Raw genomic sequence first — 16,322 nt, forward strand, 5'->3', positions numbered from 1 at the left:
TTTCTGTTACATTATTTAAATCCTTTTTGATCAGCTCATTAGCTGTTGTTATTTCCTGGAGATTCTTCTGAGGGGAATTCTTCCGCTTGGTCATTTTGGATAGTCCCTGGCGTGGTGAGGACCTGCAGGGCACTTCCCCTGTGCTGTGGTGTATAACTGGAGTTGGTGGGCGGAGCCGCAGTCAGACCTGATGTCTGCCCCCAGCCCACCGCTGGGGCCACAGTCAGACTGGTGCGTGCCTTCTCTTCCCCTCTCCTAGGGGCGGGATTCACTGTGGGGTGGGGTGGCCTGTCTGGGCTACCTGCACACTGCCAGGCTTGTGATGCTGGGGATCTGGCGTCTTAGCTGGGGTGGGTAGGCAAGGTGCCGGGGGCAGGAGGGGCAGGCTTAGCTTGCTTCTCCTTAGGTGATCCACTTCAGGAGGGGCCCTGTGGCAGCAGGAGGGAGTCAGATCCGCTGCCGGAGGTTTGGCTCCGCAGAAGCGCATAGTTGGATGTTTGCGCGGAGCGAGCAAGTTCCCTGGCAGGAACTGGTTCTCTTTGGGATTTTGGCTGGGGGATGGGCGGGGAAGATGGCGCTGTTGAGCGCCTTTGTTCCCCACCAAACTGAGCTCTGTCGTCAGGGGGCTCAGCAGCTTTCCTTCCCTTTGTCCTCCAGCCTTCCCGCTTTCTGAGCAGAGCTGTTAACTTATGACCTCCCAGCCGCTAAGTCGCGCTTGCTGTCGGAACACAGTCCGTCAGGCCCCTCCGCTTTTTGCAAGCCAGACTCGGGGGCTCTGCTTGGCCGGCGAGCCGCCCCTCCGCCCCGGCTCCCTCCCGCCAGTCCGTGGAGCGCGCACCGCCTCGCTGCCCTTCCTACCCTCTTCCGTGGGCCTCTCGTCTGCGCTTGGCTCCGGCGACTCCGTTCTGCTAATCCTCTGGTGGTTTTCTGGGTTATTTAGGCAGGTGTAGGTGGAATCTAAGTGATCAGCAGGACGCGCGGTGAGCCCAGCGTCCTCCTACGCCGCCATCTTCCAGAAGTCCTTGATAAATCTTAAGTAGAACTTGGAGTGTGCTTTCTAGGTATGTTCTTCATGTGTCTGAATATTAAAGTACTGAGGATTTACCATAATGAAAATGTATGTCTTACTTTCGAAAATACAGATATTTCTAAAAATCCAGATTTAGGAAACATGCAGAGTTAGTTGTTGTACAAAAGTTTCTTTGTTCTATAAAATCCGTTCTGTATGGCAGTCCCTACCAACCTTGTCCTTCTATTTTTATTTTCCATGTTAGTTTTCAAACTAGGCCCTTATCAATGCATAGCTGAATTTTCGCAGCAGTCTATAATGTTCTCTCTCATACCTTGAGTTTCTTGTTCTTCCAGGTCACCCTATATATATTCTTGAGAGGTTAGTTTTTCTAAAATATTCCCTTTATCATCATGTTTCATACCTCAAGAATCTAGGTGAGCAGTGGGATGAAGGAGTGACATGTCAGATAACGTGGTCAAAGAAACCTTTTGATTAGTTGACAATCCTAGAAGTAGTTTTGCCTTGTTAAAGGTTTTTGATAGTCATATTTGGGTATTTTATTAGTTATTAATAAGCTAGGATTCCATTTAATACATTTTTTTACCACAAATAGTAAGTTTTATAAATTTAATCTGAAAGCTTGAAAGTGAATCTTCATTAAAAATTGGAATGATACAAATGACATATTCCTAGCTTTAAACAAACCTGAGAAATGATAACTTTTATAGACCAGTATTTTTACTTTCATAAATGGATATTCATTTGTATATTTTACATCCTTAAATTTCCCTTTCAATCCCTTAGCAGATAATACCTGATTTTTGCATAATTTCCTTGCCTCAAGTCTTTTTCTCTTCCTTGCCATTCCATGTTATCAGGAGATTAATCTTTCTCAGATAGTTTCTTTGCCATGCCAGCTCCCTGGCTTAATGCCCTCTTGCTAGCCAAATTGAGGTTTAGCATCTTATGCTTTGTATTTAAAGTCACCTGCTGTCAGGTATTTGTTACTTGTATAGCTTACACTCTGATAAAGAGTACTCTGCCAGTTGTGTACAATAGAAAGGAATATATGTGGTGTATTATGTATAGTATTTTAAAATTTGTTTAAAAACAGAATGAAACACCATCAGTGAATGCAAAAATAAGTGGGTGAAAGTATGATGAGAAATATTTATATAGATTAAGTGTCTCCCTACAAGATACTTACTAATTAAAGCATTCTTATAGTAGAGAAACCTGGCAGATTTCTTTATAACCAAATGATGAAAGTTAACATTACCAGAAATGAGACCTGTCTGTATCATGTGCCTCTAGATGTAGCTCTTAAGAAAGGCACAGCATCACTTCTGTGGAATTCCTGCCTAACTGTGTACCTGAATTTAACCATGAGGAGACATAGAAACCCAAATTGAGAGAGATTCTATGAAATAACTGACCTGTGCTTTTCAAAAGTGTCAAGGTCATGAGAATCAAAAAATAGACCAAGGAACTGTCTTAGATTAAAGAAGAGTAAGGAGATGTGGCAGCTAAATGCAGCGTGTGATTGGCAGTTCCAGAAAAGGGGGCATTAGTGAAACAATTGGCAAAATTTGGATAAGGTCTGTAAATTAGTTAATAGTATCGTGTAAGTGTAAATTGCTTGGTTTTGTTAATTGAACTATAGTTATGTAAGTATTAATATTTGTGGCTGCTGGGTGAAGGAAATTTTTTGTACCTTATTTGCAACTTTTTTGTAAGTATGAAATCATTTCAAAACAAGAAGTTAAAAAGATAAATAATAAACATTTTGTTTTAATGTAGCCACTTAATAAAGAGTACATAAATGATGAAAAAGACACTAAAGAACTTAATAGACCCTCATTTTGCAGGGTTACCTAGCGTTTACTCATGTCCCTGTGATTAATTTATTTCCCTTTTCTCAACAGCATGTCATGATGACGTAGTTAAGATTGTGAATCTAGCGTGCAAATATAACCTTTGTATCATACCAATTGGTGGTAGGTATTATGCCTTTTGAATTTTAATATTATGTAAATGTGTTGTTTTAAATTTAAGATATTTATATTCTAAATATTTGTGCCATCCCTTTGAAAGCAAACATTCTTGTAATTATGATATGTTTTTTCTGAAAAATTGGTTTATGTTGCTCATTTTATAGTAGGTCTGTTTACCTGAACTGTTTGAGACATGTTGCTCATGGCTTCTTTCCCATGTGGATGCTAGTTGACACTGTGACTTAATGCTTAAACAAGAAAATGTTCCCACTTTAGCAATTACTTTATAACCTTTGTCTTTATGGAGTGAATGTTATTTTTCAAAGGCTAAATATACCCAGTGTATACTTTTGGGGAGGAATGCTATGCAGTGTGAAAGATCAACTAAGGCAATGATGATCAGATCACAATACCTTTTAATGTTGAAAAACAGCATTGCTTTGCATTTAAAGACAAATTTGATCTCTCTTGATCTTTTATGAACCACATTTTTTTAATAACTTACACAAGCCAAAGGAAATTGCCTTCACTAACTCAGTTAGCATTGATGGAATGGAAGTGTGACCCCAACAAATCAGGAGCTCCAGATTCCTTCTTCCGCTTATAATTTGGGTTGAATTAAATTCATGGAGAAAAGGCCCTACAGTGTCACTTTCAGGGAAATATTTTTCTGATATCAAAGGACTGTGATAAGCAAATAGTGTTTACTGAGAACACGGTATTATTTTGTACTGGTATTAAGAAAGCATTTTTCGTTTGATAACAAATGTTAATGTAAAACAGGAGTACTTTGTTTACATACTTCTATATATTATTTATTCTATATTAAAATCATCTTTTCACTATTGACATATAAATTTGTTTGAATATTGTGTAATCCAGGCAACTTTAACTTGTTTATATTCTAGTTTATTAAAGTCTTTTTGTATGAGAATATATTATTTCAAATGATAAATGAATCTCATAATTAAGGTAAGGTGTCTTTAGTTGAATTAGGAAGGGTATTTTTTCTTTTAAGCGATATCTCCACAGTAATCTTTAGCTTAGAACTTTTCTAATCATGTTTTTGGAGTTTCACAAATTGCTAGGGGCTTCACTTGAGTGTGCCCAGGGGATGGAGCCATATCCCATTGCTTTCAGCTCCATAATATTTCTTCATTTTGGCATGCAGCATAAAATAAAGGTGAGTTTGCTTTTAGTGTGTTAGCATTTGCAAATTACGTTTTGCAAAGTAGAAATAGGTATTACTTTTCTAGTGGGCCTATTTGTATACTTTGTATTAGGAATTTGTCCTAGAAACTTAGCTTAAAAAATAGAATATTAAACATAGCGTTGTTGTTTCCTATTTTGGCAGGAGGAACAAGTGTATCATACGGCTTAATGTGTCCTGCAGATGAGACAAGAACAATTATTTCTTTGGACACTTCACAAATGGTATATGAAAATTTTAGACTTACTTGAAGATAATGTTTGGTTTAAAAAACTCCTTATGACTCAGTCTTAGTTGTCATTATAAAGGTATATTTTTCATTTTGTTTTAAATTTATTTCATCATTATATTTTACCCTTGTCTTCAGGTCCCAGAAAGCTTAGTTCACTCACTTTTAGGCACAGATATTGGTGGTTTCTACCAAATTAGCCTGAGAAATTGATAATTTGAGAGTCATGGATTGGACTATTGATATAGTAGATGACCTGATTTGTATTGTTAAAAGCAAAACACATAACATTGGTTAAAGTTAATTTGGAACACCAAAACTTGTCTCCCCAATTTGTTTTTAAAGCTTATTTTCTTTATTTATTTTGTGAGAGAAAGGGGGTAAGGGCAGAGAGAGAGAGGAAGAGAGAATCAGAATACCAAGCAGGCTCTCTACTCTCTCAGCACAGAGCCTGAGGCTAGGCACAGGGCTCAACCTCACAAACCATGAGTTCATGACTTGAGCCAAAATCAAGAGTTGGATTTTGACTGAGCCAACCAGGCACCCCTGTCCCCCCAATTTTTTAAAAATATTTTTAGATGTTTATTTATTTTTGACAGAGCATGAGCAGGGAGGGGCAGAGAGAGAGGGGAAACACAGAACGAAACAGGCTCCAGTCTCTGAGCTGTCAGCACAGAAGAGTCCGATGCAGGACTCGAACTCACGAGCTGTGAGATCATGACCTGAGCTGAAGTCGGATGCTTAACTGACTGAGCCACCCAGGTGCCTCCTGTCCCCCCAAATTTTAATGCTGTTGCATTTTTGCTTGTGGAAGAATAAAGAGCTAATTTGAATGATAGGATTATTTTGTGACATGTTGGCTGATGGTGGTCCAAGAGTTGGACATTGTGCCATGTTAAAGCTTTAATTTGGGTATGAATTTAATCTTTATATGAACAACAATATTCATGGTTGCATATTCCTTCATTAGTATAAACAGGTTTTTAAAATTTAATTAATTAGAAATTTTTTTCAAATGGCAAAGTAAAATAGTATATCCATTTTCTAGATTAAGGAATTATTAACATTTTGTAATATTGGCTTTATCTTCCTTTGTTTCTCTATTTTATTTTATTATTTTTTCCCAACGTTTATTTATTTTTGAGAGACAGAAACAGTGTGAGTGGGGGAGGGGCAGAGGGAGAAGGAGACAGAATCTGGAGCAGGCCCCAGGCTCTGAGCTGTTAGCACAGAGCCTGACACTGGGCTTGAACCCAAGAGCCATGAGATCATGACCAGAGCCGAAGATGGACGCTCAACTGACTGAGCCACCTAGGTGCCCCCGTTTTTCTACTATTTTAAAAGCAAATCCTGATATTATGCTACTTACAAGTAAATATTTCTGTGTATCTGTTTTTTTCCTTTCGTAACATTTTATTATGAAAATGTTTAACCACACAGAAAAGTTGAAAAAAATTACAATGAACACTCATATACCCACCACCATCATTCTTTCCCTCTGTCCATCCATGAACCTATCTTATTGTTGGATATTTTTTTAAAGTAGTAGACATCACTACCATTCCCCCCAAATACTTTGGCTTGTATATCATTACTAGGATCGAAAGTTTATGATTTTTTATAATTCTTTTTTTTAGGTAAAAGACATGTTTACATAAAATACACACATCTTAAGCGTACATTTCCGTGAGTTCTGACAAATGTCTACACCTATGCTAGTCAAATCTCTATGACTTCAGAAAATTCCGAACAAATCCCCAGCCCTCTTCGATCACCCAGAGTAAATCACTTTTAGTTCTAGAACTTCATATAAACAGAATCATATACTACATACTCTTTGGTGTCAGGTTTTTTTCACACAGTATAATGTTTTTGAGATTACTCTGTTCCTGAGTTTATCACTAGTGCATTTCTATTTCCTGTTGAGTGATACTGTATTATATAACTATACCATAGTTTGTTTATCCATTTTTCTATGGATGGACACCTATGCTCTTTCCAGGTTTGGCTTTTATAAATGAAGTTATTATGAATATTCTTGAATAGGTGTTTTTGTAAACATAGGCTTTCATTTCTGTTAGGTCAATATGTAAGAGTGGAATTAAATCATAGTAGGTACATGTCAGTTTTACAAGCAATTTCCAGGTCTTTGTTCAGAGTAGTTGCACCATTTTACACCCCCACAAACAATGATAGTTTTAGTTATTCTGTGTATCTGTTTTTATTTTTATTTTTTCAACGTTTATTTATATTTGGGACAGAGAGAGACAGAGCAAGAACGGGGGAGGGGCAGAGAGAGAGGGAGACACAGAATCAGAAACAGGCTCCAGGCTCTGAGCCATCAGCCCAGAGCCTGACGCGGGGCTCGAACTCACGGACCGCGAGATCGTGACCTGGCTGAAGTCGGACACTTAACCGACTGCGCCACCCAGGCGCCCCTCTGTGTATCTGTTTTTAAAAGAACATTTTCTCACTATATTATTGTTGCTCCTGTCAAACTTAAAAACAGTTCCTTGTGTCATTTAACATAGAGTTTCACATTCAGATTTTACAGTGGTTTCAAAATTGTTTTTATTTTATACTTCATCTGTTCATATGGGGATTGAGACAAGACCCACGTTAGCTTTTGGTTGTTTCCTTAAGTCCCATTTTATCTTTCTTCTTTTTTGAATATTGCTGACTTTTGGAGGAATTAGGTGATTTGTAGTATAAATTATATCATATTTTGAATTTGCCTGTCACTTCATCTTGGTATCATTTAACTCTTCCTCTAGGTTTTGTATGTCCTCTGACCTGGAAGTTAGATATAAAGTCTAGTTAGATTCAGGCATAGCTTTAAAAGTTTTTTTTCAGCAAGGATATCTTGTAGATGATGACATATTTTTTTATGTCATGTCACATCACACATAATATCTGTTTGTCCACTTTAAGTATTGCTAAAATTAATCAGCAGGTTCAGATGGTGATAGGCTGATTATTCTGTAAAGTTTCCCATTAACCTTTGTTCTTATCTCTGAGTTTAAGAGAAGAATCTTCCTTAGAAGATTACCTAAGAGTAGCCTGTTCTGGAATAGACTTTGGAATGTTTTTGAATTTCTGTGTACTGTGTACAAATTTACCACTAAATCTGTTACTGAATTTGTAAAATAGTAATAATACAGAAAGTAATTTTGAAGATTAAATGAGATAAAAGTCTTTACATTGAGTAGATAGATGCTGAAAATTCTGTAGCAGAATTTTAAATGGCAGAATTTTAACCATTTATTTTGTAGAAAAACCTTGTGTATTCACTGCCTTTAATGTTAAACTCTCCTAAATATTGTAGTGGATGGATGGTACTTATAATTGTGATTTGCTTTGAAGTTGATAAGGTATGTGTGCAAGATTTTGCACGAGTACTTCTGGTACAATGTATACAAAATGTGATAATTAGTAATGCCAGTTTTCTACTTAAATATCTACAATAATACTAAGACCTATTGATCTCAAAGTTTTTATTTTATCATTAACTTGTATTGGGTTGTATACTAGATATAATAGGGTATCCTATATATTTTCTATAGGTTTCTCTATGAGTGCCCATAAAGGTGTTTGTTTTTCTTTGCCTCCTTTCAGTTTCTTTGATCTACCAAAAATATGTTGGGACCACTGGTAGATACAAGGTGTATAATTACCACAAGCATGTAATCACTTTAACAACCAGTCTACTAGGGGAGAAGTGTATAAGTTATTCAGATTACTGGATTCTGTCTTTTTACCTTACAGTTTAGTACAGACCAAAAGACTCATTTGCCATAGTTATATTGAAATTACTATGTCTTATTGTGAGAGTATAATTAAAATGATAGCTTTACATAACATAAAACAAAAATTACATTCACATATGTCATCTTATTTAATGTTTATCATAATCCTGTGAATTAAACAGTGCAGTTATTTGTATGTGTTCAAATTTGGACTACAAGACAATTTTCATATTGTCTATTGCGTTCTTTCCTTTTTGTTATTAGCTAGACTTACCTGCATTAGTTATTGCCATGAAATTGAAAATATCAAAGTGCAAAGAAAGCTTCTGTGGGATCCAGAAGAAGGTCTATATGTTAATCTGTTTGCTCAGCCAAATAGAAGGGAAAAGAAGTCTGACTTTAATAGTACAAAGTAATTCATACATATAAAAAATTAGGTCAAATAAGAATGTCAAAAACATTCTGTAAACATTTTGTAAGTTGAGCCAGATGATATTCAGTTTCTTCTTTTCAAGTAGGAGGCAGGGGTGTGCTTTGTTTCCTACCCAGAGCCTCTGGCCCTATTTCGGATTAAAAATATAGTAGGAATGCCATTTACTATATGCACATGTCTTTTTTTAATCTCACAATGGCCATCTTCTGATATTCTTAAATTAGATATGATTTATAACTATTAATGGTAGTGCAGATGGTATTTACAGAATGCCAGGAACTTTGTATGCTAAGACTTTTTTTTTTTTTTTTGAGATTTTATTTTAAGTAATCTCTACACCCAGTGTGGAGTGCTCAAACCCACAACCCCAAGATCAAGAGCTGTACACTTCACAAACTATTCCAGCCAGGTGCCCCCATATGCTAAGCTTTTATGTGCAGCATCTCATTTAATCCTTACACCAACCTTATGAGTAGTATTACTATTCACACTGTACAATGAGGAAGCACTAAAAGTAGACAGTTAAATAATTTGCGTAAGGTAAGTACAGTTTAATTCAAATTGATAATGAATAAAGACAGAGTCTATCTTTTAAACCAACTCTTGTGCAATATACTGCCTAAGTTGCTATGTCTGTCATGTTTTATAGTCTGGGATAAATGGAATTTTGTAGTGAGGGTAACCCTACTTGCTTATTTTCTGTCTTGTAACTTGCTACCTTGAATTAGGAAGCTATATTTCCTGAGAAAATGTCAACAGTTCATAGAGATGAGAATTTTTTCTTCATTTGCAACAGAATCGAATCCTCTGGGTTGATGAGAACAATCTGACAGCTCATGTAGAGGCTGGTATAACAGGACAGGATTTGGAAAGACAGGTATGTTACTTCCTTTAATTAACATTTTCAAAATTGCTATATGTCCTTTCTATGAATGGAGTACCTTTCACAGTACATTCACTGAGCAAATTTGTTCAGCTTTTATTGTGGGTCAGGCATTGAGCTAGATACTGAGGATACGGTAGTGAATAAGACACCATCCCTTACCTTTGGAAAGCTTACATTACAATAGAAAATTAGATAAATAGACACTTATGATTCAGAATGAGAATTGCAAGGTGAAGGCTGAATGCAAGGTATTATGGCTCATCAAATGGGGTTAGGAGGGAAGGAACTGGACAAAGAAGGTATTGCAGAGAATGCAGCTTTTATTTTTAAAAAAAAATTTTTTTTCAACGTTTATTTATTTTTGGGACAGAGAGAGACAGAGCATGAACGGGGGAGGGGCAGAGAGAGAGGGGGACACAGAATCAGAAACAGGCTCCAGGCTCCGAGCCATCAGCCCAGAGCCTGACGCGGGGCTCAAACTCACGGACCGCGAGATCGTGACCTGGCTGAAGTCAGACACTTAACCGACTGCGCCACCCAGGCGCCCTGAGAATGCAGCTTTTAAAATGAGACTTCAGGATGAGTGAAAGCAAAAAAGTTAATGGGAATGGAGAGAGCAATCCAGTCGGAGAAAGCAGCAGGTGCAGAGACTTTAAGGGCAGCTGTTGCTCTTGGGGACCTGCAGACAGCTGAGTGTGGCTGAGGTCTAGTGTGTGTGTGTGGGAGAACACACAATTCTATATGTTGGGTGGGTGTATGTATAGCAGTGGTAGAGGATGAAGCCAGGAAAACATGAAGAGATCAGACTATAAAGGAGCCTTATGAAGCCCCTTCTAGAAGTTTGAACTTTACCTCTGTATTCAGGTAGTTCTGGCTAGCTCCTGTGTGGAGGATAGATGGAGGGGCACATGAAGGTGGGTAAGAGGCTCTGGCATAATTCAGGCAAGAACTGATAGTGACAATAAAAGAGTAGAAATGGAGCAAAGTGAAACATATTGGACATAGAATTCTCAGAAGTTGATGATAAATTGGATCAACTGGGTAGATGTTGGTATTTGCTATTAATTGAACTTTTTAGTGCCTAATTTCATTGAAAACTGCCCATCTCATGAATTAGTCAAACTCTTGGAGACCTTGTAACACTTTTTGGTATCCTGATGAATTTTTGGAAAGCTTGAGGTTCCTTTCATGGATTCTAAGCATGTAATTATTAAAATGTATTGATTTTCAACCTCCACAAACATGGTCAGGATGACTATAACTCAGCTGTTGTAAATAAAAATCAGAAAGTTTAGGGGCGCCTGGGTGGCGCAGTCGGTTGAGCGTCCGACTTCAGCCAGGTCACGATCTCGCAGTCCGTGAGTTCGAGCCCCGCGTCGGGCTCTGGGCTGATGGCTCAGAGCCTGGAGCCTGTTTCCGATTCTGTGTCTCCCTCTCTCTCTGCCCCTCCCCCGTTCATGCTCTGTCTCTTTCTGTCCCAAAAATAAATAAACGTTGAAAAAAAAATTAAAAAAAAAAAAATCAGAAAGTTTAATTTGTTGTTAATAATACTGACCACTTTGTTCTACTTGAGTTACAGAGACTCCTCCCTTCTACATTTTAATGGCACATGGAGATGAGATGGTTGTCGATCTTTTTTTAATTGTCTTTTTCCTTATTTCTTGGTAAAAAGTTGAATGAAATTGGTATGCCACTGACCATTTCTGGATGAAAGGCTTTGAAAAAAATATTAGATTATTATCTTTATTTTTGATTTAATGAACTAAGAACTGGATGAAATTGAACATATTGGTTGAGGCAGTGTTTAAGATCTTCAATAAGCCAAGGTTTTATAGAAGTCAAAGTAATTACCTTTGTTAATTACTATAGTTTATAATATAATGAACTTAATACACACACACACACACACACACACACACACACACACAAAATGAACTTAAGTGGGGCAGAATAATAGTATTTAATGAAAAAAAACCTGTAAAAAGTCCTGTATTAGTCTCCCATTATGTCTGAATGAGGCCTTAGCAACACAGCAATTTTTTTATAACAAAAAGTGGCCTTTCATGTCTCTAATTTTATGTCTTTGATTATAGCATTTGATGTAGTATTTTAACCTTTCCAAGTTTTTTTTTTTAAAGGTTAGAATTAAAATTCAACGAACATATTTCCTTGAAATTTAAATGACATTTTCCTAGACTAGGAGCTTCTGATATTTTACCTACTAGGTCATTTCCCTAAATGCCAATATAGAACTTTCTTTTTTGCCTCCAGTAGACTGTAATGTAGTTTCTATAGCTGTTTCAATCCCAGTTCAAGTTTTTCCTCATTAAACTTCTGTACCCTTCAGTTTCTTAATCAGCTGAGGTAACCAGCTTAAAACATCCTGCTTTTTCCTTCTAGAAATTCTTAAATGACACAAATGTATTAGCTGGGTAGCACAGGTTTTAATCTCTTCAGCTTATAGATTTACACTGATTTTAATATATATAAAATTTAAGAGAGGTCATTAATATGTCAATTGTGGATTTGGGAATTTGTTTCTAGGCTTATTAAAGTTTTGGCTACTGTATTTTATTAGTTAATAGTCTGGGGATGTGTGACTTACGTTTTTACTCCCAAGGACTCGTTTCCCTGTGCCTTAGTTTCTTTATCTATGAAATAGAGGTAATAATTCCTACTTTATATATATTTTAGGAAGAAATAAGTTAATCATGTAAAGTGCTTAGAACTTTTATTCATTTCACTAATTTTTATTGAGCACTATCTGTACTTCATTGAAGCACAGCTGACTTTAAATATTCCTTTTATGTGCCAAAGACTTCTATATTTATAACATCATCTTAGAGTTCTTTCTTGAACTCTATAGAGACTTATATTTTCAGTTGCCCTGTTGATGTCTCCACTTTGCATATATAATAGACATTTTAAACTCAATGTTTTAAAAATTGAATTTCCGTTTTCCCTTCACAATTTGCTTATTCTTTATCCTTCTCATTCTCAGTTGATGGGAATTCAGTTCTTGTGCAGCTTGGGGCAATATCCTTGGAGTCATTTGTTCTTGTTTCACTTTATAATAATTTCACTGAGGTATAATTAGCATACAATAAATTCCACTTATTTAAAATGTACAACTTGATATGTTTTGGTACACAAGTATAACCATGAAACCATCACCACAATCAAGATAATGAACACATGTACCAAACCCAAAGATTTACTCTTGCTTCTTTATAATCCTCTCTATCCCAGTCTTACCCCCACCCCTGGCAGTCATTGATCTGCTTTCTATCACTGTAGATTTGTTCAAATGTGCTACAGTTGTACTAAATCTAATCATGCACTCTTTTTGAGGGTAGATTGAGGGTATGACTTCTTTCGCTAGCATAGTGAATAGTTTATTCCTTTTTATTGCTCAGTAGTATTCCATCATATAGATATACCACTATTTATCCATTCACTTATTGTTGAATATTTGGATTATTTCCAGTTTGAGGCTGTTACAAATAAAGCTGCTATGAACATTCATGTGCAAATCCTTGTATTGACGTATACTTTCATTTCTCTTGGGTAAAAAAATCAAAAAATGAAATGGCTAAATCAAATGGTAGGTACATATTTACATTTTTGAAAAACTACCAAACATGTTCCCAGAGTGCATCATTTTATATTCCTACTAGCACTGTGTAAGAGTTCCAATTTCTCTACATCTTCTCCAATATTTGTTAATGTTTTAGGCATTCTAGTAGATGTGTTACAGTATCTCATTGTGGTTTTAATTTGTATTTTTCTAGTTAGTAGTGATGTTGAACATCTTTTCAAGTGCTATTTGCCATCCATATATCTTCTCTGGTGAGGTGTCTGTTCAAGTTATTTGCCCAATTTTTAAATTGGGTTGTTTGTTTTCTTACTGTTGAGTTTTGAGAATTCTTTACATATTCTGGATATAAGTCCTTTTGCAGGTATATACTTCAGAAATATTTTCTCCCAGTCTGTGGCTTGTCTTTTCATTCTCTTGACAGAGTCTTTTGAAGAAAAGATGTTTTTTATTTTGATGAGTTTCAAAACATATTTAAGTTTTTACTTTATATATCATGCTGTTGCTGTCATGCTTTGCTTTAGCTTAGGATACAAAGATTTTCTCCTATTTAAGTTTCATAGTTTTTATTTTACATTCAAGTTTCTGATGAGTTTTGAAGGTTTTTGAGTTAATGTTTATGTATGTTGCAAAGGATGGATTGAAGTTCTTTTTTTTTTTTTTTTTTTTTTTTTTTGCATATGGCTATCCAGTATTTTCAGCACCATTTGTTGAAAAGATTACCCTTTTTTCATTTGACTTAGCACCATCATAAAAAGTTTGTTGTCCATATATGCGTGCATCCTGGGCTCTATTTTGTTTCATTGATCTTTTGTATATCTTTATGCCAGTACCAGATAGTTTGGATCACTGCAGCTGTATCGTAAATCTTTTTCAAAGTTGTTTTGGCTATTTTAGGTTATTTGTATTTCCCTATGAAATTTATAATCACCTGTGAACTTTTGTTTAAACAAAAAAAGCCTGTTGAGATTTGATTGAGATTGCATTGACTCTGTGTCAATTTGGGGAGAACTGACCTCTTAACAATATCGATTCTTTTGACCCATGAACATGGTATGTCCCTAGATTTTTTTGTCTATAATTTCTCTTAGTAGTATCTTGTGTTTTTTTTGTAAAATCCTTCAGGTTTTTTAAAATAAGCTTTATCCCTAAGTATTATATATATTTTTTATGCTATAGTAAATGGTATTTAAAAAATTTGGCGTGGGGGGGACACTTGGGTGGCTCTGTTGGTTAAGCGTTTGACTCTCGGTTTTCGCTCAGGTCATTATCTTGCGGCTTAATGGGTTCAAATCCTGCATTAGGCTCTGTGCTGGCAGTGTGGAGCCTGCTTGGGATATTCTGTCTCTCTCTCTCTCTCTCTCTCTCTCTCTCTCTCTTCTCCCCCCCACCTCCCGTTGCTCTCTCTGCCCCTTTCCCACTCGTGCTATCTCTGTCTCTCTCAAAATAAATGAATAAACCTAAAAAAATTTTTTTTCAGTTTCTGAATGTTCTTTACTAATATGTGTAAATACATTTGAGAGTCTAGAGATTACTAAAAAAGTACACAAGAAAAAAGTGTAGAAATACAATTGATTTTTGTGTACAGATCTTATATCTAACAACCTTGCTAAATTCATGAATTCTAAAAGTTTTCTTATAGCTCCTATTGGATTTTCTATATATATGATCATGTCCTTTCTTAATAAAGACAGTTTTACTTCTTTCCTTCCAATCTGTATGCCTTTATTCCCTTTTCTCACCTGATTGTGGTGGTTTGTGCTCTAATACAATGTTGAAAAGAAGTGAAAGTGGACATCCTTGCATTATTCCTGATTTAGGAGAAATGCATTTAGTCCTTTACCATTAAGTGTGATGTTAACTATAGGTTGTTGTTGTTGCTTTGGTTTTGTAGATACCCTTTATCAAGTTAAGGAAGATTTTTCTGTTTTAGTTTTCAGAGTTTTTATTAGGAATGGATTTTGTATTTTGTCAAATTCTTTTTTGTGTGTTGGGGGGAAGATAAGGTAATTTGAGGCCATTCCTCTTTTTAAATAAAGCTGATTTTCATTACTTTAAATTTCCCCCAACTACTGCTGTAGTGGTATTCTACAAATTTTGATATGTCTATTCATTTTCATTCATTTCAAAGTACTGTATTTTTCTACTTCCTTTTTGATTTTTTTCTTTGACCATTGGATACTTACAAGTTATTTAATTTCTAATTATTGGGGGGATTTTTCCAGGCATCTTTCTGTTACTGATTTCCATGTTAATATCATTGTGTTCAGAAAACATTTATATGATACGAATCTTTTCAACTTAATTGATATTTCTTTTATGGCCCACAGTAAGGTCTGTCTTAAGAATGTTCTATCTATACTTGAAAAGAATTTGTCTTCTGATGCTATTGGTTGAGAGTAGTCTACAATTGTTGATTAGGTCAAATTGATTTACAGTGTTGTTTAGGTCTTCTATATTTTTTCTTATTTTCTGTCTACTTGTTCTATCATTTATTGAGAGAGGAGAATTAACCTATCACCTATCATTGTAGACCTGTCTTTTTTTTTCCTTGCAGTTCTGTCAGTTTTCTTCTTTTCATCTTGATTAATGAACCATTTTCTTTCCTCTGAAATCTGCTTCATCTAATATTAAAATAGCCATTCCAGTTTTCTTTTGATGGTTGTTAACTTGGGATATCTTTTCCTTTTTCCATTCTTTTAACTGATTTTTATTTTTATATTTAAAAATTTTCTTGTAGACACCATAAAATTGGGTCTTTTCCTTTTTATCTAACCTGACAGTCTCTACCTTTAATTGGGATATTTAGACCATTTACCTTCAATGTAGTTTATTGACGTGGTTCAGTTTAAATTGTCATTTTGGTGTTTGTTTTCTGTATTTTCCATCTGTTTTTTTTTTCTTTTCCACTTTTACTAACTTTTTGGATTAAACATGTTTTTTGATACCATTTTATCTGTTTTGTTTCTTTATTAGCTATAACGTTTTGTTTTGTTTTATTGTAAAGGTTGTTTTAGGGTTTATAGTATATGTCTTTAATTTAAAACAGTCTATCTTCAAGTGATAATATAACACCCCACTTCACAGTTTAGTAGAAGAACCTTACAGTATTATATTCATTTTCCCTTCATCTACTTTGTGCTATTGTTGTCATATATTCTTCTTTTACATATGGTATAAAGCCTACAATATATTATTTTTATTTATTTATTTATTT

At 35.5% G+C, this 16,322-nt stretch overlaps 1 protein-coding gene across 1 annotated transcript in view; it reads left to right on the forward strand.

Moving 5' to 3' along the window:
• The window catches only part of AGPS (alkylglycerone phosphate synthase), a 145,334-nt gene that overhangs the window by 50,613 nt on the left and 78,399 nt on the right, over window positions 1-16,322 (forward strand). The window contains exons 6-8 of the mRNA XM_040475477.1: window positions 2,938-3,009; window positions 4,361-4,440; window positions 9,421-9,501. Coding sequence (XP_040331411.1) covers window positions 2,938-3,009; window positions 4,361-4,440; window positions 9,421-9,501 — 233 coding nt within the window. The remainder of the gene's footprint in view (window positions 1-2,937; window positions 3,010-4,360; window positions 4,441-9,420; window positions 9,502-16,322) is intronic.

The sequence above is a fragment of the Herpailurus yagouaroundi genome, unplaced genomic scaffold (genome assembly GCF_014898765.1).
Source record: "Herpailurus yagouaroundi ecotype Mexico unplaced genomic scaffold, PumYag 140, whole genome shotgun sequence".
Taxonomy (NCBI): domain Eukaryota; kingdom Metazoa; phylum Chordata; class Mammalia; order Carnivora; family Felidae; genus Herpailurus; species Herpailurus yagouaroundi.